This window comes from Pogona vitticeps, chromosome 10, assembly GCF_051106095.1.
Source record: "Pogona vitticeps strain Pit_001003342236 chromosome 10, PviZW2.1, whole genome shotgun sequence".
Taxonomy (NCBI): domain Eukaryota; kingdom Metazoa; phylum Chordata; class Lepidosauria; order Squamata; family Agamidae; genus Pogona; species Pogona vitticeps.
Genome location: NC_135792.1, coordinates 27,205,584 through 27,227,506, shown reverse-complemented (window position 1 = coordinate 27,227,506; position 21,923 = coordinate 27,205,584). Strand labels below are relative to the sequence as shown.

The following is a 21,923-nucleotide window of genomic DNA, read 5'->3' as shown; positions in this document are numbered from 1 at the left end:
CCAAGACCGCACTCACTTGACCAGTTTCCGGCGCATGCGCTGGCTGGAGGTAGGGTCTTGACAGGGGTCTCCAGCCAGCAGCCTCTGCTGCTCCAGAGCATGATCTCGAACCAGCAGCCTCTCCACTTCCATCTGCAGCTGAGTGTCCAACTTCAAGAAGCGAGAAAGGCATGAGCCAAGCCACAGAGGACTCTGCCCACCCTTCCACGGCACCGCAGCTGCCCCCGGGGCTGCCCACGCCCACGGGACTGTGGACGCCCCATGCCCCAACTTGCTGCAGTGGCTCTTTCCTCTTGAGATATCGGAGGTTGCCCCTTTGCCCATCCACACGGGCCCGGCCTGCCTCCCTCCCTGCCGCGAGGGCGCCCCGTACTCCTTTTCATGGGCCCAGCCGCACAACCCCTCCCGCCATCTTTGCAAGGCCTTGCCCGCAGACCTGCGCCCGGGCAGCCACCCCTTTGAGGGCACACTTCCCCACCCGACTGACCCTCCAGCCGGAGGGCAACATCCTCTTACGGTGGTGAGAGATTCCTCCGGAGGAGCTTCGTTGGCCACTGCCTCAGAGTTGCTGCTGGAGTCCTTGTGGGATTCCTGTTCCAGTCGCTGCTTGGCTTCTCTCAGAAAGGTGCTGTACCGCTCGTTCCCTACGGACAGAGTTCGGGCGAGAGGGACGGATTGCCAAGAACTGAGTAGCTCCGTGCTGTGGAATTCCAGCCCGCGTGGGACAGGCACTGAGCCGGACGCCCTTACCTCTGATGTTCCTGGGCAGGTCCAGGCAGATTCTGGGGAAGATTCCCTCTCCTTTCAGGGTCACGGTGTCCGGCTCCAGGTGTGCTACCTGGATCTGGAAAGTTCTGCGGAAGACCTCAGGGACTCCGGGCAAGTAATAGACCTTGAGCACGTGCTCCTTGCCCGATTCAATATAACTCTACAAGAGGCAGAAGGAGGAACAGGCAAGAGTGTTTGCTGTCCAAACAAGCAGCATCACAGAGAGAAGGCTGAGCAACCGGCCATTTGCCAAACGACACCTTTAATGGACACCAGGCCCTCTGAGGCGAAGGGTGTCGTCCTGAAAGGAGGCTTTATTATTATAATTATTATTAAGGCCATTCTTTTCTCCTTAAAATCGCTCTGGCCTCCCCTTCACATTTCAGATATCTCTGCCTGTAGAATTAACATTGAACAATGCAAAAGCAGTAAGCATGTGTTAGATATTCAGGATTTTGTTTGTTTGTTTGTTTGATGCCACGTACTCTTGACCCAGATAAGAGAGCTGTTGGTTTGTCGGCCTGCACCATCCACTGCTTAAATGGCCATCTTAGTATAGGTACCTCACATGGAAGGCACACAACTTAAATATTCTCATCTGGAACACGGTTGATCTGGTTAGTTGTGTGTGCTAGACCAGCTGTGGAACCTGTGTTAGCTTGAGCTGAAGTGACTTCAGTCACAGAGGGGGGGAAAAACCATCAGAGAACCATCAGAGATGGGACGGGTGGCCTTCCTGCTGACCAAGGCCTGGCCACTTTTTCCAGTTTTGGGCAGAACTCTCTCTCTCTCTCTCTCTCTCTCTCTCTCTCTCTTTTTAAAGCATCCGATAATGAAACCCAAGTGACTTTCTCCTCTGACTGATGCTCCTGAGTCCCACAACGGGACAAAGAACCAGCTAAGTTCTGAGCTGGTGAAGAAGCAAGAGCTAAATGCTCCCCAGCCAGCAAAGATCCCTTTGGGCTGCCATTGATTACTGAGGGCATAAACAGGCATCGGATGAGGAGCACCCTTAAGGGCCGGCCGGCCCCGTGGGAGTGTCACAGCAATAGCTGCTCTTCCGATTGCTCTCCAGGACGATGACACGGAAGGCTGCCTCACTCAGTCTCTCCAACAGGGATGATGCATTTTCAGCCCTCACGAGGTGCTATTTATAACCCTCTGTCTCTTCCCTGAGTTTTGCACACATGATCTCCCACCAGCTCTGGAGGTTTGTGTGCTGAGCAGTGCTCTCTTGCTAGAGACAGCTAGCAGGGAAAGGGAGGAAGGGAAGGGACCTGATCCACCTCGGTCCTCCTTGCTTTCTTGAGGCTGCTCATGGGGAGACATGAGGCTATGGATACCCCAGCTCAGAGGCTCTTTGGGGGCCTCTAGATGGCCGTGCTGTGTTTATAAGAGCCGTCCTTCTGTCGCTTATCCTGCACAAAACAAAGCCCCACATGCAAGAAGCACCACAGCCTCCCTGCTTGTACCCTTTCTTACTCACACTGACAGGCAGAGCCAGGGGCACCCCAGGGGGAGGGTTGTCAGCCGAAGCCAGGATGGCATCAAGGACAGAGTACTCAAATCCAACCTTCCCCGTATTCCGCAGTGTGATCTCGGCCACGCTGATGTGATCAAAAAGCTGAGCGGGAGAAAAGAGAAGAGGGCGACGACAGCAGCATGAGAACACAGCCCTACTTTGTTGGGAACATCGTGGCCTCGTGCCCCTGGGCCTTCCCCGACTGAGCGGCAGCCGCCGTCCACTTGACAGGCGAGCCTGCACCCTACGAAGCCTCTGCAGTGCTCCTCACCAGGGTGAAGGGAGGGGGGGAGGCGAAGGGGGAAGGGAGGCATCCTGGCTATGGGCTTGTCCCCAGGGACGTGTGGGGAAGGGGGGCTTCCTCTTCCAGGAAGAGAGGGATCCATTCCGCTTTCTCACATAGGGCGACTCCCAGGCAACAGGGACACGAAGAGGGTCATGTCTGTCCTAAGACATAGGAGGCCAGCAATATTTAGAAGCAAAAGTAACTGGTTTGGCCATTCCGCGAGGATTGGCCAGCCTCTCCCATATTATGATATGCCCCCCCACCCTTCATCAAAATGTCTGCAGGCATTTCACTGCAGGTGGGCCCTGCCAGACACCTGCAGGTTCCCCTGGGACCACCTCTGGGCCATCCGTGTCTCCCAAAGGGAGTCCCGGGGCTTTGTAGCGGAGAGGAACTGTTAGGAAGGCCCTCTTGCTTTGGACAACCTGCATGAAATGGAGACTGGCAAAAGCCCACCAGAAACTGGGGAGAGCAATTCCTGGGGAGAGAAAGGACCCTCGTGGGAAAAGCTAAGTGGGAGGACGGGTGCCTAAGGGACAGAGGGCGAAGGAGGGTCTCCAGGCTGGCTTGGGACATTCCACCTTCCCCTCAGTTTAGATCCCTGTCATCAAGCATCATGGGGCACCTCAGTGAGGCATTCCAAAGGCGCCCGGCAACATCTTGCTTTTGGCCAAAAGGAGGAAGAAGCGGTCTTCCTCCAGCAAGTCTGCCCAGGCCTTTTAGACAGGAACCCCCCCCCCCCAGAGTCAGGCGTAAAAAGCTCAGAGGGACTGGCCCAAGGAGGCATTCGGACAACGGCCATGGGTTACCTCGGGGGAGGGGTCTGTCTTTCTAGGCAGGGGCTGTACCTGGAGGGTTGTGCCCTGAGCAAGCAGGGAGGGGAGGCAGGTGAGGGAGAGGAAGCGCAAGAGGGGGCCGGCTGGGACTACCTGGAGCCCGTAGTCGATCTCTTTTCTGTCGAATTCGTAACTCACAACCGAGGCTTCGCCACGCAGCAGGATTTCGTAGGTGGGGCCCCCTTCCACTTCGCAGAGGGCTTTCACGCAGGCCACGATGTCGGGGTGGCCATAGAACGTGAAGGACATTTTCAGAGTCTCCTTAGGCTGCAGGATGCCAAACAGCGGGAAGATGTCAAATACCTGGCGGGTTGGGAGAGGGAGAGGGTAAGTCCACAAGGCACCCCGCTCTGAGGACCCCCGCCATGGCCCCTTGCTCTGGCGTTAGGGCCCGGCCTTGCCTGCCATGCTCTCCCAGCCCGCTGCCAGCCTGGGATGCCCCTGACCCTGCATCTCCTCTCCTGCCAGCGGCAGCCACTGCCCGCCTGCCCCCCAGGCAGGAGCAGAGAGGAGGAAGAGCCAGGGCCAGGGCCAGGACTCACACAAAGCAGTCCCCGGGAGCATCTTGCCCCAGGCCTCTCAGGAACCAGCCGCCATCTTCCAAGTCTGCTTCCTGATAAAACCCGCTGGTCTTCAATGGGCCTCCAGACCCTTCCTCGGTTTTTCTGCTTGAACCGATCCAATGCACGCAAGGCAGTTTGGCTGCTGTGGCTCCACCCAGGCCACCCACCCAGGGCTCCAGGAGGTGCACCCCCTGCTCACCTCTTCCACGCCTATCGAACGCTGCTCTGCTGGTTCTGTGCACCAGAGCAGGTCCTTTGTCTCTGCCTGGGCCTTCTTTGGAAGCCCCTCTTCCCTTTCCTCTTCCTTTTCCTTTTCCTTTTCCTCTTCCTTTTCCTCTTCCTTTTCCTCGTCCTCAGCCAAAGAGGGCTAGAAAGAACAACCACACAGAGATGCTGAGGGCCAGCTCCACATCCTTCGCTTCCTCTCTTGTCCCTCTAGGGATGCATATCCTTCAGTGCCAAGTGCCTGAGACACTTGCAAGGAGGCAGAATGTCTGGCCAGGCAAAGTCATGACAGTAACACCTGTGGGGCAGCCCTGCTGGAGACCCAGTCAGTTCCCAGGAGTGGGTTCTATTTCCCTTGCACCCCGGGGACAAGGCCAAGGAGGGGCCCCACCCCTGCCTACCACTACCTGGCAGGCTCCTCTCGTGCCCGGGTGCTTGGGCAACACTGCCTGTAGAGGCCGGCAGTCGTTACCTTTGCTTTGGAGCCCCGTCCTGCAGGAGCATCCAAGGGTTCTGTCAGTGACTCTTCTTGGCCATTTGCACCACTGTCATCATCTTCTACAGCTGCTTCCCTGGAGTTATAAGATGGGGACAGAAATGCCGGCAGGAGTCAGTATTCAGAATATTCAGGCTTGAGTTCAGTGTCTCTGCTGAGGGGCCAGATCTTGATCTCAATCTCTCTTTCTCTCTCTCTCACTGTTTTTATTGATCTTATCCAAGATTCTGTGAACAGCAAAAGCATCCATGGATTATTGGCCTCCAATTAGGTACTTAAAACGTCACCATCATTGACATGGAATGTACTTAACAGCTAATATAACTACCTAACAACTGATCAGAGAGAGAGAGAGAGAGATCAGGCTCCATTCTGCCTCCATGACCAGAATGCCCACAGAAATCTCTGGGCGAAAGGAGGGGCTCCTCGGGGAGCCCCAGGGCAAGCAGGCCGGCCCTGCCTGGGGGGGGGGAGCCGGTGGTTCCTGTACAAACCTCACAGAATCCTTGCTCTCACTGGGACCCGGCGGCCTTTCTTCGGCTCCTTCCTCCTCCACGACAGGCTGGGCGCCTCTGGGGCTGAACCTGAAAGACCCAATGCCTTTTGCTAAGGGAGGAGGGCCAGAGCTGGCAGACTCGTCAGACCCCCCTCCCCCCGGGGCCGCCCTTGTGTTCTGAAGAGAAGTTCAGCTGCACAAGGGAGGAGGGCAGAAAGAGGCTCCTCTGGTGCCCTCGGGGCATTTCCCCAGAGAGGCAGAGGATCCCATAGAAGCTTGCCAAGGAGGTGGGGGGGATCGGGTAGGCAGGAACAAGACCACCAAGGAGGACGATTCCTGAGAGCCGAGGAGCCTCCATTGCTTCCTTCCTTAGCTGCCAGGCGGAGAGAGACCAAACCATTCCCCTGCTTTTAACCATGGCGGCAGCAGGATGGTGGGCCGGCAAACGGGGCTCCTGAGCCAAGCGGAAGAACAGGGAGCCCCAGCAACCCTTCCTGTCTCATCCCAGGGCAAACCTGACCTCTTCCTCCTGCCAGCCCATGTCTTCCCTCGCTTCCTTCAGCCTTCGGCCAGGGAGGGGAAAAAAGAGGCTGCTGGCACACCACTGGTCAGCAGCTCCTGCTCAGGGCTCCTGGGTTTTAACTTGAACCAGATTTCCATCTCTTTGGCTGGCTTTGCCCTCACTTGCTGTGATATCCTGGCTGCATCTGGATTTGTGTCTCTCTCTCTCTCTCTCTCTCTCTCTCTCTCTCTCTCTCTCTCTCTGTGTGTGTGTGTGTGTGTGTGTGTGTGTGTGTGTGTGTGTGTGTGTGTGTGTGTGTGTGTGTTTTTGTGTGTGCGCGCGCGCGCGCGTGCATGCGTGCACATTTCCTTTCTGTTTCTCATAAGAGGTCTCAGGCATCACGACAGCAGCAGCAGCAGCAACAGCCATAACAGCTCTTCTCCTCAGCAAAAACAGAGAGTGCATGTGAACACCATATGTTTTTGTGCAGGATGGCTCCGAGGGCAACTGCCAAGACTACACAATAATCACTGGCAGTGAGAGGACGCATCTTTTAAAAACGGCATCTCTGCTCCAGTGTCACAGAGCTGGCATGCAGAGTTCTTTCCAAAAAGAGAAAGAACGTCAGCTGGAAAGGGACCAGCAATCATTACTCCATGGCCGCATGTGAAATCAACTGGCAGACAGAGAGAAAGGGAGCACATGCCCATGGAAATTCCACCAGACAGAAACAGAAGTGGAAACGGTTGGCAGGAATTTCTGTATTGACCAGTCTGGCTGGGCCATCCAGAGCAGGCATGACCCCAGCATCTGAAACCAAAGACTCATCAACCGCCAATACAGCAACAGCCCGCTGGCAACACAGACGATGCGCTCTCCCACCTTTGCTCCTTCGCCAGCTCACAGGCTTATATAAACAGAATAAAACCAGGTTCAAGGCTCAGCTGGATGCTTGGAACAAGGCAGTGTAGGAGGAGAACATCTGCTCCTGCTTCCCCATCTTGGCCAGCTCTGCCCCTCGCTCCCCCTGACTCCCAATGGAACAGGAGCAGATGAAGCCTCCCCAGGTCAGGTCAGGCATGGGTGCTCATCGGTCTCCGGCCCGCCCAATGTGTTAGACCAAAGCCCCTCAAATTCCCGACCATAATCCATGACAGTGGCAGCTGGGGCTTCAGTTTTGGGGCGCTGTGAATTCACTCCAGGTTGTAGCCTGCACTTTACAGAAGCCATCCAATGTGATGAACCTGTACAAGGAATCCGCTTCAGCACCTTGGACAGCTTCTGTACCAGGCAGACTACGCTGGAGTCACCAGCTTCCACTGGGCTGTTCAAAGCAGGAGGAGCCTGGGAGCTGCAGGGCCAAGTTTCGCCACCTTGATCTACAGATGCCGAGGCTGGGCATGGCTTTCTAGGGTCAGACAAAGGTGGATCTGTCCTGCCACCTGCCACCAGAGCCTTGTCGTCCTTGGAGGGATCACTGTGGCGGATCAAAGGATCAATCCCATCCAGGGTGCTCTGTGTGCAAAGCACACATCACTTCGGTAAGCAAAGAGTCCGCCTTAAGAAAATGCTCCTTATCTAAACCAACAGGCAGAACCTCTTAACTAGACCAACAGACAGCAGGGGTTCGGCTGGATCTCAAGTCCTTTGGGAGGCCAGAGAGCAGCCCCTGACCAGGGAGGAAGAGGTGACGGCCCCTCCTCTGTGACCAGTTCCCTTGCTGAAAGAGGTGGGCTCCTGCGGCTGGCAGCCCTTCCTTCCAGCAGAACCTAAAGAAAGAGGGGGCCCTCAAGGGGCACTCCTGCTACAGCAATGCTGTGGTGGGCTCTCCATGGAGCAGCATGGGAGCACAGGAGCACCTCTGCGATTGCCACCCCATCCCTGCATCCCTATCTCTGCCAGCTTTGCCCCCTCTGCCCCCGGTCATCAAGGATGGGCACATACAGAAGGGGCAGCACTTCTGCAGTGATGCCTTGCTCTCTGGCCCTGAGGTTTTGGAGTCCATTCTGCAGGCTTTGGACCTGAAGCGTCAAGAGGTGGGGTGATGTCAAGCCCTCGCTCTGACGGCACTGAGGCTCAGAAGCACCCTTATCTTTCTCATTGTCTTGCCTGCTCAAGACTGAAACTGAGGTTCTTTATTTGCCCCAGGGGGCAAAAGGAAAAGCGTGGCCAGAGATGACTGGAGGCTATTCACACACCAACCTCTCAATCCCTTATTGCTTCTCTGCCTTGTCCATTTCCCACAGGCACTACTTTGCACTTTCTGCCGATGGGTCTCTGGTGCTCCCCCACACCACATGACTTCCCGAGTCCACCTCCTGCCCCATCAAAAAAGCCTGCCCCTAGTTCTCAGGATTTGGCCCTGAAATCTCAAGAAACAGGGTGCTGCTCACCTGGCAAGCTGCTCAGTCTAGCAATCACTCTGCCTTCCCTCCCACTATATTTCCCAATCAGAGGAGAGTGGCTTGGCTGCAGGGCATGGCATGTGTTTTCTCCAGGGAAGACCTCTCCCCCCACCCCTGCTCTGCACCCAGACATTTGCTTACACCCTCAAGAGGCAAGAGACTGACTCTATATCCAGGAGCCATACTCCCTCAAGCAGCAAAGAAAGAGAAGCATGATTGTGAAAGGTTGATCAGGGCAGAGCCATGCCTGTAATGGGAATCGCCTTTGGAAAGCAAAAGCCGACTTCTTCTGCAGGCCTCATCATAGAGAGAAGCCTAACAAAGTAGACAAAGTGTTGCTTGGGAAAAAAACACGTATGAACAGGGGGAAATGCATTTTTCTCAACATGTATTTTAGCTCTCGGTCTCCTCTTCTCCTGCCCAAAGTGAAAAGAAGAGCCGATGTGGTTGTAAATCCAGAGCTCGTTCTTTGTTCTTGGCACTCAGATAATTTGGCTTGGCATGTGAGAAGCAGAGCCTGGGGCTCTGGATGCCCATTGTTTCATCTGAAATGAAATAAGCTACCGGCCATCAACTCATCATGTTGCTTTCCTGAGATGGGTAAAACAAACAGGACAGAAGACGGGGCTCCAGTGATACGTCTGTGCTAGCATGTTCACTTGATCACATCGTCTTCTTTTCCTCGTTACTGCCATTCCCTCTGGATAGATCGAGGAGCCCATGATAGCACTTTATGGACAACAAACCTCCTGGCCTCAAGGAAGAGAAAGCCAGCTCTAACACAGACAATAACATCCATCGACAGCAGGGGCTGGGAAGGCCATAACGTGGTCCAGGGGAACGCCATCGCTGGGCGGGGTGGTGGAGTCAGCATCCTGAACCATCCAAGATGACATTTCCTTTACTTTTCACTACTGCGGATCTTAGAGATCAGTGGAAAGGATGCTAATTTGGTGTGGGTGTGTTGAGCTGTGGATTTTTAAACGTGTATTTTCCATGTGTGGACTGCCTTTCCAGGTGTCTGAGGTAGTTGGCAAATGTGACTGAAGATGCTCTTGCTCCACCTGGGCTTGCTGAGGATTCTCCACCATGCCACAGAGGATGATGAAACCTCAGCACTGGCTGCTGCGTTGCAAGAGAAAACAGTGCAGCCCCTTGGTCCAGCCATTTGCCTTGAGCTGGCTGTGCAAGAGAATTCTTAGGCACTCACAGTGGGGGGGGGGGACACCCAACCCAGGGGTTCTGTAACCCAACTGTTCCGTCCTCTCCCGAGTCTCAGAAATGGAGAAACACCCAGGCTTGTCTGGCATCTCCTCCACAGCTTTCCTGGAGAAACTGACTTAGTCTCCTGCTGAACTCCTGTGATAAATTGTGTCTTGAAATCTAGAGGTATGAAGGAAGCTAAATGGGGCCATTTGCTATCAGCTACAATCTGTCTGTCTGTCTTTCTGTCTTTCTCTTTGCAAGTGAAGGCACCATCAGTGGGAGCTTCTACACGCTCGCCGTCTGCTGTGCCATCCTGGGGCAGTGCCCCAATACGAGGCTTCTTGCAGGAAACAGGGCTTGCTTGCTGAAGAGCCTCCCTTAAGGGCTAAACGTCACAACACCTCTGCCAGCCTATCGTCCCTGTAGCATCTATTGCCCCCTTCCCACTGCAATCCCAGCCTCCCTCACTGGGGTTTCTCTGGCATATCTGACTCCATCTCTCTCAAAAAGGGGCACAGCGATCCAGCAGGGAACCCACCAAAGCAGGCTCAAGGGGAGCGGGGCGCCCTGGAGGACCTCGGCCACGAAAGAGGTGCACTCATCCAGGGATCACCCACCCGGCTCATGTGAGAGGGGCGAGCAGGAATACTTCCAGTCAGAGTAATTTATCCAGGAATAAAGAGCATTTTCATAGGAACGCTCCCAAGGGCGGGCAGGAGGGGAGGAAATAAAGGTTAAGACTAAATAATTAGATGAACACCATAAAAGTCACTGCCCTAATTGTAAGGTCCAGAAATAAAACAAAACAAATTGCATTCCTCACTCCAACTGAAAAGCAGATGTTAATCCAAATGGCAATTAGTTACTGTGAGGAAAGGCAGAGAGTGGCTGAAATAGCAGTGACCTGGTTTTCCGTGGCCTAACTGTCAGGCGGCATTAGCTGACGCAATGATTTGAGACCCGCACAGGCAAACAGAAGGGAAATAACCTCTGACATGCTGGGCCCTTTCCTGGCCACCCAAATGAGCCAAGAGGGGTGCTGACCGCCCGCTGGTTCCCTGGATGTGGCCCATCTGGTGGAGCTGGGAGCCCTGCAGAAGAGTGAGGCAGGAGGACCTACGCGACACTCCCAGAAGGGAGCCCTGGGGCCAGACCGGGGCCAACATGGTGCTTCCTCCCAGGTTAATGACAGAGTGTGGGGGGGGGTAGGGGAAGGGGTGGGGAGACAACAGGCATGCGTCTGTGAGGGTGGTGGCAGGGATGACAAATACACTGGTTGAAGGAATTCCCCAGCAGGGAACAAAAATTTTTTTGATTGTGTTATATTCCTTCACATCTCACTTGCATTCTCTTCCTGACCTTGTTTTCTGTCAGACTCTAAGACTGTGCATTTTTTTCACAGGGAATTTTGTCTGTTCTTTTCCCCCTGGTTACTCATGCCTTTTGCTCATCTACAACATTGTATGTCGCCATTTGTTTTTTAAATTATGCACCTTGTTTTGTGTGCACTTTAGTTCTTCAAAACATCCTAGAAATGTCACAAAGAGGTGCAGAATCTCCAGGCAAGATGTGTTTTTCTTTGCCGTTGGTCTTGAGTGGCGTGTAAAGTCCCCTTTTGTTGAGAGGGCTGAACCTCTTCTGGCTCTCGGCTCCACTCACCCCTCCAGTGACCGGGAGCATCTCTCCAGGAAGAAGGGCCTGGTTTGGGTCTCCCCGGCCTTGCGGGGGATTCAGAGATGCCTGGGGCTCTCTTTGGGCCACCTGCTTGCCTGTCCTCCAGAGCCCACAGAGCCACTTCCTTGAGGGCTGACAACTGCAATGAGGGATGGCAGCACACCGCTTCTGACCATCAGCCCCCGGAGCAGGTCAGGGGCTGGTCAGGATCAGAGACTCCTTTAAGAGCTCCTCCCTGCTATGCGAGCACTTCTCAAGGGCTCCCCATCCCCACCCCGCCATCCCCAGGGGCCTTTTCACTGGGCCAGCCTCTGCCTCCCCGGGGGAATTGGTTTATTGACGTGATGCGGAACGGCAGCCCATCAATGCCACAGTTCTGTCTGCTGGGCTCCCTGGGACGTGGTGGAAAATCCGTTTGCGCCTATAATTAAAACAAGTGCACGAAGCAAACTTTAGAGAAGCTGAAGGCTTGCCTCACGCAACTAGAGAAGGGAATTTGAAGGCAGCCTTGTTTAAACTGTTCCTGCTGTCCATCCTCGCCGCCGCCACCTCCTGTCCCTAAATTCAAAAGTCAAATGACCAAGCCAGACCACAACGTCTGGGGCCTCTGAGGCATTTATGTGGAAGATTTTCCCCCACTACTGATGCAAACCACACTTATACTGGGAAGGGAAAGGGATGCAGTCATTGGTCTAGGCCAGTGATTCCCAGTCTTCAGTAGCCTAGGTGTTTATGCACTGCAATTCCCAGAAACCCTGGCCAGCACAGCGGGTGGTGAAGGCTTCTGGGAACTGCAGTCCAGGAACACCTGGGTTACCCAAGGGTGGGAACCACTGGCCTAGGCAGAAGGGCACTTCCTGCTGCGATTTTTTTGTGGGCATGGCTCCCCCACAAGCTGTGCCTGCCAGTCATGGAACAAGCAAAGCAGTGTGGCATTTCGTCTGCGGCTGCCACAGAGTGCCAAGGCAACCTTCCCAGCGAAGGCCCAGCAAAATCCCTGCTTTGGTTCATGAACAGGCTTGTATTTCTTGCATTTTGCCTTGTTTGGAATCAGACAAAAGGACAAGGAAAACAAGCCAGTTTTGGAAAAGGAAAAAACCTTGAAAAGCTGCTAGATGTTCAGGAAGAAGGAAAAAGCTAGTCTCGGGACCTGGCTCCAAGGGGAACCAGCTCTGCATCAGGATGGGCGAGCTCCAGGACTCCAGAAGAGCCTCTCCTGGCCCCTGAACGTGGCGGTGTGGACCTGTGTGCGCACCGGTACCTCTCCCTGTGAAACCAGGAAGTAAGCAAATCCCAAGTGAGGAGGAATCGCTGTGCTTACCTGAGGAGGCACTCGTGGTCATCGGTCAGGAAGGACCAATGGTAGTTGATGAGAAGGGGGCTGCAGTTGGTCATGTCAACATGACGCGTGACTTCCATGTCATTCAGGAGGCAGCCAAAGTCCAGAGTCCTGGTCTGGAAGTGGAGGTTTGGGAAATACACTTCTCCCCGGAGACTGATGTGGTCCACGTGGGGGTGCTCCAGGTAACGCAGCGTCAGGACTTCTTCGGCTACCCAGTTGTACAAGTCATCTCTGTAGAGGGGGTCGAACCGGATGCAAAGATGGTGCACCTCCCCAACATCCATCTTTAAAGGCTGGATTGGGTGGAAAACAGAAAGAAAGAAAGAAAGAAAGAAAGAAAGAAAGAAAGAAAGAAAGAAAGAAAGAAAGAAAGAAAGAAAGAAAGAAAGAGGTTGGCATCCTCAGCTGTGCATCCTTTTCTCTCCTGGTTAGTTTTTGAGAGGACATCACAGAGAGACAGACAGAGAGACATCCCTCTGTAACTTCAGTGGCAGGAGAGTGTTCAGTGTTGTCAACAAGGAGCACCTTGAAGGGCACCCAGAAACGGCAAAGGGTGGGCTAAAAGACTTCCTGCAAATAGAAGAGACTTCTCCTACCTGACCAGGTGTCAGGAGCTCTTTGTGATCCACATCACAGAGGGAGAAGGGCTGCTGCAATGAGAGAAGGACGCTGAGAGGCAAAGAGGAGACATTCTTCAAGGCCAGAAGTTCGTATTGTGCCGTCAAGACATCGCCAGGGTTCTGGGAAGAAGCGAATGTATTTGAGAAGGATAAAGGAACCCCTGTTTTCTCCAACCCTTTGCAATACAACAGCACGAAGCCCCAGGAGCAAAGCACTGACCTTCTCCACTCGGAAGGTGATCTCCCTGCAAGAAATCTGTAGAATGGGTGCAATGAATTCGCAGGTGACGTCAACCTTCATGATACACTGCTTCCCAGACTGCTTCCCAATGATGGCATGGCAAACCAGCCTCTCCTTGATGACCTGCACAGGCAAAGATCACCCCTCGTGACTGTAGGAGAAGCGGTCAGGCCTTCAGCATGCACCCCCAGCCGGGCAGCCCAACCGCACCCTGGGACCCAATGGCTTGGCTACTGTCGAGTTCCAGGGAAAGAGAGATCTATTGCAGAACGGAGTGGCTCATTTTACAAGGAGTTCCAAACGGTTGGCATCTTGCATGGCCTGGCATCCATCTCAAGATGTCCACGGTGTTGATCTGCGCTCTCTCTCTCTCTCTCGCTCTCTCTCTCTCTGTGTGTGTGTGTGTGTGTGTGTGTGTATGCATGCATGTGGGGAGACTCGTTCTGCTGTTACATTTGGGGCTGGAGGGCTGCCTTTTGACCAAGGTCCTGTCATGTCATTCCTCATGCAGTGCTGATAGCCAGTTAAGATGCCATTATATAAGCAGGCTCCACCAGAAAGCTCAAGCTGCTTCTCATTCTTCCTGAGAGGAACCTCATGGATGTCCACTTCTGACTTTCCATTTCCTGTGCTGAGTTTGGGTCCCACCCCCCTTTTTTGTGATATTCCTTGATACACACTATACTGAGAGAGAGAGAGAGAGAGAGGCTGGCTGGCAGAGCATCCTCTCTTGGGCTTTATGTTTCTGGCAGGTTTCTTGCTAATGAGCCCTCAAGCTGTCTGTGGGTTTTTTCTCCTTCTGAATCCCATAGGCGCGCGTGCACACACACAAACAGAGCGAGCGAGCCTGGAGAACAACTTTGCTTCCTTCCCTGGGCTGAAGCCATTCACTGCTTTGACACTCCCAGCACAGAAAACACAGACAAGGGGCCTCCCACCATCTGCACGCAGGCTGGGATCCAGCTGTCACTCCCTCCAGGCACCTCCAGATGATTTCATGACGCGATTTCCACCCTCAACGAGAGTGGCCCCATGGAGTCAAGGGGATCTGCAGAACTGGTTGCTTACCATCCAGCTGTTGATTCAATGGGCTTAGTCTAGCTGGGACTCACAGCTGGGTTTAGGTCACAACATGGGTTTCCAGATGTGCAATGAAAGAAAATCCTGCTATTAAAAATCACCAGGTGAATTTTACTATTTTTAGCCACTTTGCAGTTTTGGATTTTTAATCATCCCCTTTATCTTGTCCATCGCCGCTATCTTGATATAGATACAATTTAATATTTTTGGTTTTGGTCGGATGTGGTCATTCTTTGTTTATTTTACTGCTGGGAACCAACCACTCAGAGTAGCGGTGGCCAGATGAACTTTGATCTGACCGGAAACGGTTGCCAGGTTTCATTCTGGAGTTAACTCTTAATTGAGATAAATGCCAGCAGCGGCAAACGCAGCTTCTGATTTTTCCCTAGAGGACTATAAAGTTCCGAGGGAGAGCTTCAGGCACCAGACTTTCTGACTCAACGGGGGGGGGGCATCATTTTCAAGCTTGGAATGGTGCAGATGCTGTTGTGGGGATCCTGGGAAGACCTTGAGCGCTTTCAAATCCGGGGAGACCAGAACTTGGGCCTGCCCTTGGGATGAGTGGGAAAGGGGTCCTGAGAATGTCTCCCTACCTTGGGAGTGTCGGACGATCCCTCCAGGACCATCTCCACGCTCCTTCCCGGCGTCAGCTCCATCCTCAGTGGCTGAAGCTTGAAAACTGGAAGCCGGGGCTCAGCAGCCTTCGACCGGGAACCCTTGCCCTTGGCGTGCGTGCTGAGGACAGGGAGGCTGCCGCAGCTGCTGCTGCGCTGGCGAAATGGTGGGAAGCCTTCCGTCATCCAGTAGAGCTGGTGGGTGCGGCGTCCACGGTTTGTTATTTTGAAGCGATAGCAACAGGGGTCCAAACTAGGAAAGGGGCAGAGAGGGGCTCAGTCTTGGCCCAGCAAACCTCACTACCTGAACAGCAGTGTTAGGAAACAAACACTCGTTGACCTAAAGAATCTTACGTGCCGATTTTCTACAAAAAGGCATGAAACCAATGTTTTTTAAAATGCAGCAGGAAATAAACACCATCACAGCAGGATCGCAGAGATCCAGCCGTATTTTGCTGCCCTTTTGCTTTTGTTTGGAAAACAGAAGGGCAGCAAAACAGGTACAGGGAAAAGCGTCCCACAGGCCACAGGCCACCAGCGCAGCCCCTTCGCCCAGTCCTCAGGCAGCCCGGGGCCACCTGCCAAAGGACAGATGCCAATGTCTTCTTCACAGGCTCAGCTCAGAGGAGGTGCTGCTAGAAGAACTGATTTTGCCAACAGTCCACGTGCATTCCATGAAAGGATTGGAAGGAGACCTGCACCTCTGAATCAATGCAGAAGGGCTAAAGCCGATAAAGGTTTCATCTGTCTATCCATACAGAAGGGAGCGCCCTCAGGAGTTCTGCTGAGCTGGTTAGGGACCTGAAAACACAGAGCTGCCTTACCTGAAGTGAGGTCCCAGATCAATGGCTGGCGCAAACGGCTTGTCTGTGACGATGGTGGTCCCGATGCCGGTGGCCTGGACTGGGATGACCGAGGAATTGCTGTTCTCTATGACCAGGTTGACTTTATCCTGGAACAGCACCGTGTCATCCAGGTGAGCTGTTAAGGTGAGGGATATCTCGGCCTCTGGCGGGACAGTCCCTTGGCTGGGCTCAATCCTCCACAGCGAATGTGCCCGGGTCTAAAACACAAAATCCCAAGAGTTAGTCTTTGCCTCGGGACAGGGTAAGGGCCGTAACTCAAAAGAAAGAGGGAAGGAAGCAGAGCACAGAGGGTGGGATACTGCAGTGATGAGAGAGGCAACGTAGCCTATGAATCCCAGACTAAAATCCACATCACTTAAAGAAAGGTGTTCGCTCAAGATCACGAAGCAGCAAGGGCATGTGCTGAATACAGTGCCACACCCCATGAAGGCACAAAACACATGCTGTCAGTCGTCGCGTTCGCACAAGGATGGTGAGAGCCTGAGCTGCCCACATGTTTCTGAAGCAGGGGTGCCTTTGAAAACCAGGAACCTACTGGGAGGAGTGACCTGTTGGTCAGCCCAGCCCAGTGGCAACACTCCAGGTCTATTCCTGTCCCTCAAACTGGCAGAGTCAAGCCTGTTCTCCGTCAGGATCGACAACGAGGCAAACGGTGAGAAGCAGAAGATCTTAAGCTAGTTACCACTATTTACATTTATTGAACACTTTCCTGTCGAACCTGACTCAAAGTAGCCTTGCTGATAAGTTGGCTGGCTTAATGGGGGTGGCGGAGGCTCCTTTCTAGGCTAGCGCTCATTTTCTGTCTTGCTGCTGCTGTGCTTGGCATGGCTCGGTTAAACGTCCATTAGGAGACATCCTCCCCAATCTTAGTCAAGAGATGGAACGCCGTAATAGGGAAATGCATTAGAGTAGATAAAAAAGGCTTCATTAAAGGGAGAAACTTATTTTCTCATATATATGTGGCAGGGTAGTAAACAATGCCATGTATAATCAAATGGATGGCTCTGCTTTTTAGAAGATGTTGCCAAAGCTTCTGATTGTGTCCGATGCCCATTTTGCTTTCAGGTTCTAGAAGCTTTTGAATATAAAGCAAATCTTAGTGCTCAGATTAACCTGATTATAAACTGCCCAGCAGGAATATGTTAATAGGAAAGGACAATACATTTTTTCTCATTAAAGAGAGAAACACATCATGTGTGTCTTACCCTCCCCAGTACTTTTTCCCAGTAATAATAAAACCTTCAGCAACGGCCACAAGAGTTGTTAATAAGATGCTGGGAATGAAAGCCAGATGAGGGTCTATTCAAATAGCATTTTGTGCCTATAGCATAACGCTATCTTTGGAAAACCCAGGCAAATCTGCTATACCTCAACTCTGGACTCCTGTAGTCACATTTCTAGGTATAAAGTAGAAAAGATACATTGGAAAGAATTTGTGTCAACACTTCTACACTAGAAATTTAAACTAATGGGCTTCCTCAATATAACTACAATTAGTTGAGATAATACATATTTGTTAGAGAGTGTTAGACTCTCTGAAGTTGAAAATTAATTAGGAGGGTTGGACTACAACGAGCAAGTGTTCCTGTTTGCCGCCTCACCCACGGCTCGCCCGCCTGTCCTCCTCAGGCTCCAGGCTGGGTGGCCTTTCCAGGCTCTGACCCTCCCGGGGAGCTGTCCGGGGTCCTGCGCCTCTTGACTGGGCTCGCCGCCCCCACCCGCTGTGGGCCAGGAGGGGAGCACCTTGGGCAGCTGCTGCCGGGGCGTGCCCTTCTCCCGCTGAATGGGGGGGGAGGAGCTGAACCCAGCCCACTTCGGGAGGGAGGGGGGCTTGGGATCAGGCCCACCTGCTCTCCCAGGAGGAAGTTTGCAAGCAGTGCTGGGCCCCTCTCCCCCCCTCTCCTGGAGCCCCTGGGGGGGGTTGGCTGCCTCTCCCAGTGGCAAGAGCAGGGACGAAGTGGGATGGGCACAGAGGCACCAGGTTCAGCGATGCCGATGGGGATGTCTCGGGAGCCTCCAGCCTCTGAGTCTGTGTTGAGGCCACTGGGATATGCGAGCAGCAGGGGAATTCGCTGCTTCCAATAAAGCTGGAGACTTTACAAATTCTTCTTATTGGTTTTTGAAATGTTTTCTAGGAACTCATTAGGCCCATATGAAAGAAATCTAGTTTGGCGGCGGATGAAATTGGCAATTACAGGCCCGTCGCCAATATTTCTTTCATGAGCAAAGTGGTGGAGAGGGTGGTGGCAGACCAGCTTCAGGCACTCCTGGATGAAACAGATGCCCTGGATCCATTCCAGTCGGGCTTCAGGCCGCTCCACGGGACAGAGACGGCACTGGTCGCCCTGTATGATGACCTGCTGAGGGAGGCCGACAGGGGCAAAACGTCTCTGCTGGTCCTCCTCGATATTTCGGCGGCCTTTGATACCGTCGACCACGGTATCCTCCTGGGGAGGCTCTCCGAGTTGGGAATCGGTGGCCTGGCGTTAGCCTGGCTCCGTTCCTTCTTGGAGGACCGCCCCCAGAGAGTTCAGCTTGGGGAGAGTGTCTCGGCCCCGTGGAACTCCAACTGTGGGGTTCCACAGGGGTCGATTATCTCCCCAATGCTATTTAACATCTATATGAGGCCGCTAGCGGGGGTCATCAGGGGGTGTGGAGCACTGTGTCATCAGTATGCTGATGACACCCAGCTCTACATCTCCTTTTTACCAACTGCAGGTGATGCCGTCCTGTCCCTTCAGCGCTGCCTGGGGACTGTACTGGAATGGATGCAGGAAAATGGCCTGCGGCTGAACCCAGACAAGACGGAAGTCCTGAGGGTGGGCCCCCCGTGGTTGGTGGCTTGGTTGGCTCTCTCTCGTTTGGGGGGGCCACCCTGGCTCCGGTGAGTGGGGTCCGCAGCTTGGGCATACATTTGGACCCGACGCTCACCATGGAAACACAGGTGGCGTCGGTTGTCCGCTCCGCCTTTTTCCACCTTTGGCGGATTGCCCGGCTGCGGCCCTATCTTGACTCGGGGGCGCTCACCACCTTAGTACACGCGCTCGTAATCTCAAGATTAGATCACTGCAACGCGCTCTACGTGGGGCTACCTTTGAGGCTGATACGGAAACTCCAGATGGTGCAGAATGCAGCAGCCAGACTCCTTACCGGAGGGAGAAAATTCCATCACATTTCTCCTATCCTGGCTAGACTGCATTGGCTGCCCATTCGTTTCCGTATTGACTTCAAAGTTTTAATGCTCACTTATAAGGCCCTAAACGGTTTGGGACCTCGATACTTGGCGGAACGCCTTCACCCACCAAGTTCTACCCGGACCACCCGCGCGACCCAGGAGGTGAGGCTGAGGAGCCTGACGCCGAGGGAGGCCCGGAGGGAGAAGACACGAAACCGGGCCTTCTCGGCGGTGGCTCCTCGCCTTTGGAACAATCTCCCTCCTGAGATTCGCGCGGCCCCTACGCTGGGTACATTCAAAACTCAACTAAAAACATGGCTCTATGTCAAGGCCTTCCCTCCTGCCAGCACCTAATCTAACTTAATTTATTTTTCTCTTCTTTATCTATTTATTATTTGCAATTATTTATGATTTTTGTCATTTTCTGTTAATTGATTTTTAATTTATTTTATTATAATTGTATATATGTTCCTGTTAGCCGCTCAGAGTGGTATAGATTTACCAGATGAGCGGGATATAAATCAAATAAATAAATAAATAAATAAATAAATAAATAAACTTTCTCCAGGTGAAAAGCAGGGCTAGTTGTCCAGGTGAATAGGAAACAAGAATGCACAAGCACTTCATGCAAATAAAACAAAAAAATAAATAAATAATGCCTTGCTGGTCACCTAGTTTGGTATTTTATGCAGGAAGGTCATGGCTCCAGAGGTGGTTCCAGGGGAAATGGGCACTCAGTAAATTTGGAAAGTGCTGCCCGCTATCTGCCCCTCCCCGAAGGATGCCACGCCTGTTGTTCTCTGATCGTAGCCTAGCCGGGTTAACTCCCTGGCATTCAACCCATCTGTAGCTGGATCAAGCCAGCAGCCTGCAATCAGTTCCAAGATAACTAAAGAAACCAGCTTTCAGCAAGGGCATTTATGCTCAGCTGGATTTCAGTGTGTAAGTTTCTCAGACTGCTCACAGCTGAACCTGCAGAAGGTAAACGGGCATCATCAGAAAATCAGAAATCTCACACAGACACACACACACACACACAGAGCCACTCAGTCTGCCATCTTTGCAAAGAGATGCAATCGCTTGAAGAGTGGGCTGGTCTTCCGAGAGAGCTTCACTGGCTGCACCACTGCTCTTCTGGTTAAATGCTGACAGTAATTAATAGAGAGGAGACGACTGCTTTGAAATGGCTCTGCGATGTGCTTGGGGAGGGAGGTACAGTGCTGCACAGCTGCGAAGGACACAGCTGGAGGTGCCTCTCTCTCTCTCTCTCTCTCTCTCCTCCTGCCTGTCCCAACCCCCCCCCAATTCTTCTGCATGTTGAATTTGCGAAGACCCAATTGACTCGCTGCCCAAAGTCACAGCAAAACATCTTGGGAAGCCCGACGGGGCTCCAAAGGACTGGCGGGGGGCCCGGGGAGGGAGGGAGGGAGGGAGGGAGGGAGGCAGAGAGAAATTGGTTTCTTAGCTGAGCCTCCTCCATCACTCTCACTGCTAAGAAGCCATTTTCTGGAAGAATTACAGTGCTATCTATGTTGCATACATTGCCTCGGCCGCCCTTGCAACCATCACATGAAGGAGGTGGTTATTACGGTCCCCACTTACCAGGCAGAGAACTCAGGTAACTAAAGGTCACCTTGTAAACTCATGCTTAAGCTTTTGGAATATTTTTGTCTGCAAGTGCAAAGCTGTTGGTCCAGAGATCCCTTTGCTCCTTTTCCTCTTACCTTCTTTATGAGCTCTCATTATACTAATTATTACTGGAGAGGCACCTGAGCAAGTGGGAGGGTGTTTCTCTCCCACATCAGGCTTTGCTGGCTTTACATCCAACACTCCTCACATCCTAGGCCTTGCAACTCCTTGCCATCCACCACGCTGGTGTGTAAACCGTACGGCTATGTCTTGCTGTGCAGAGGAGGAGCAGGGAAAGGACAGCAGAGGCAGCAAGCCAGACCCACAAGAGCCCCGCCAAGGCCGGACATGCCCAGACACCCATGCACTCCACCCCTCCAACGGCTGACCATCCTGGTCCTGGGAGAAGCCTTCATAGAGACTTGGGCCACGGCGTCTCCGGGGAACATTCTGTCCCAGGCAATGTGCGGCTTATATTGTGTTAGAGGCTCCTCTTAGCCCTACTCACCATCCGCGCCTCAAACGGTGCAGGAATCACGGACTGATTGGAAAGGTAGAGCGTCTGGGAAACATCGGTTAAGACCTGGATGTTGCCAAAATCAAGCTTGCCGGGATGCACGTGAACCACAGGCCCTTCTCCGATGCCCACCAGCTGGATTGCCTGCTCAATAGGAGACCAGGAAGCAGAGCAAAGAAGGATAGTTAGCAGCACACCCCGGCTGTGGGGCAAGGTGGTCGGTCTCCAGACGAACATATCAGGTGCTCAGTCCAAGATCTCCAACTAGGAAGAGAGGACTGACGTGGGTCCCCCAGGGGAGTCTCCTGCCCTCTCCACCCCGAGGCCTCAGTCCCACTGCCTCCGCTCTTCAGAGGGGGTGAAGGAAGAGACTCGTGCTTTCAACCCCAAAATAAACATTAACAAGGCCTTGCTTTCAGGTCATGTGAGGCAAAAAGGAAGTGCAAAAGAGAAGTGTTTCCAACCCCAAAAGTGTTGTCAGTGTCTCCAAAATGAAAATATTCAAGATATCATTTTGCCACAGTAAGCCCCATCGAAGCAACCAACATGAATTTGACCCAACTCCGGGAGGCAGTGGAAGACAGGAGGGCCTGGCGTGCTCTCTGGTCCATGAAGGGTCACGAAGAGTCGGACACGACTTAACGACTAAACAACAACAAAGCCCCACTCTATAATCGTTTGCCCACTGGACAGGTTTGAGGGGGGGGGGTTCTTCTGTTAAGGGGCAATGAATGATGAAACATTAGAAGCCAAAGCACGATCAGACAAGAGGGACGGCTCACTATGAAGAGCAGGAGGGCTATGCTGTCATCAGCAGTGAGAGGTGAGCTCCAGTTAACACAGGCAGTTACTGCAACCAG

The 21,923-nt window shown here is 53.1% G+C and overlaps 1 protein-coding gene across 1 annotated transcript in view; it reads right to left on the bottom strand.

Moving 5' to 3' along the window:
• The window catches only part of HYDIN (HYDIN axonemal central pair apparatus protein), an 86,638-nt gene that overhangs the window by 39,950 nt on the left and 24,765 nt on the right, over nt 1-21,923 (bottom strand). The window contains exons 18-31 of the mRNA XM_078380547.1: nt 21,055-21,207; nt 15,701-15,939; nt 14,856-15,129; nt 13,162-13,305; nt 12,918-13,061; nt 12,301-12,614; nt 5,191-5,280; nt 4,673-4,772; nt 4,175-4,342; nt 3,506-3,715; nt 2,255-2,392; nt 751-928; nt 517-644; nt 17-150 (exon numbers count right to left, since the gene is read on the bottom strand). Coding sequence (XP_078236673.1) covers nt 17-150; nt 517-644; nt 751-928; nt 2,255-2,392; nt 3,506-3,715; nt 4,175-4,342; nt 4,673-4,772; nt 5,191-5,280; nt 12,301-12,614; nt 12,918-13,061; nt 13,162-13,305; nt 14,856-15,129; nt 15,701-15,939; nt 21,055-21,207 — 2,414 coding nt within the window. The remainder of the gene's footprint in view (nt 1-16; nt 151-516; nt 645-750; nt 929-2,254; nt 2,393-3,505; nt 3,716-4,174; nt 4,343-4,672; nt 4,773-5,190; nt 5,281-12,300; nt 12,615-12,917; nt 13,062-13,161; nt 13,306-14,855; nt 15,130-15,700; nt 15,940-21,054; nt 21,208-21,923) is intronic.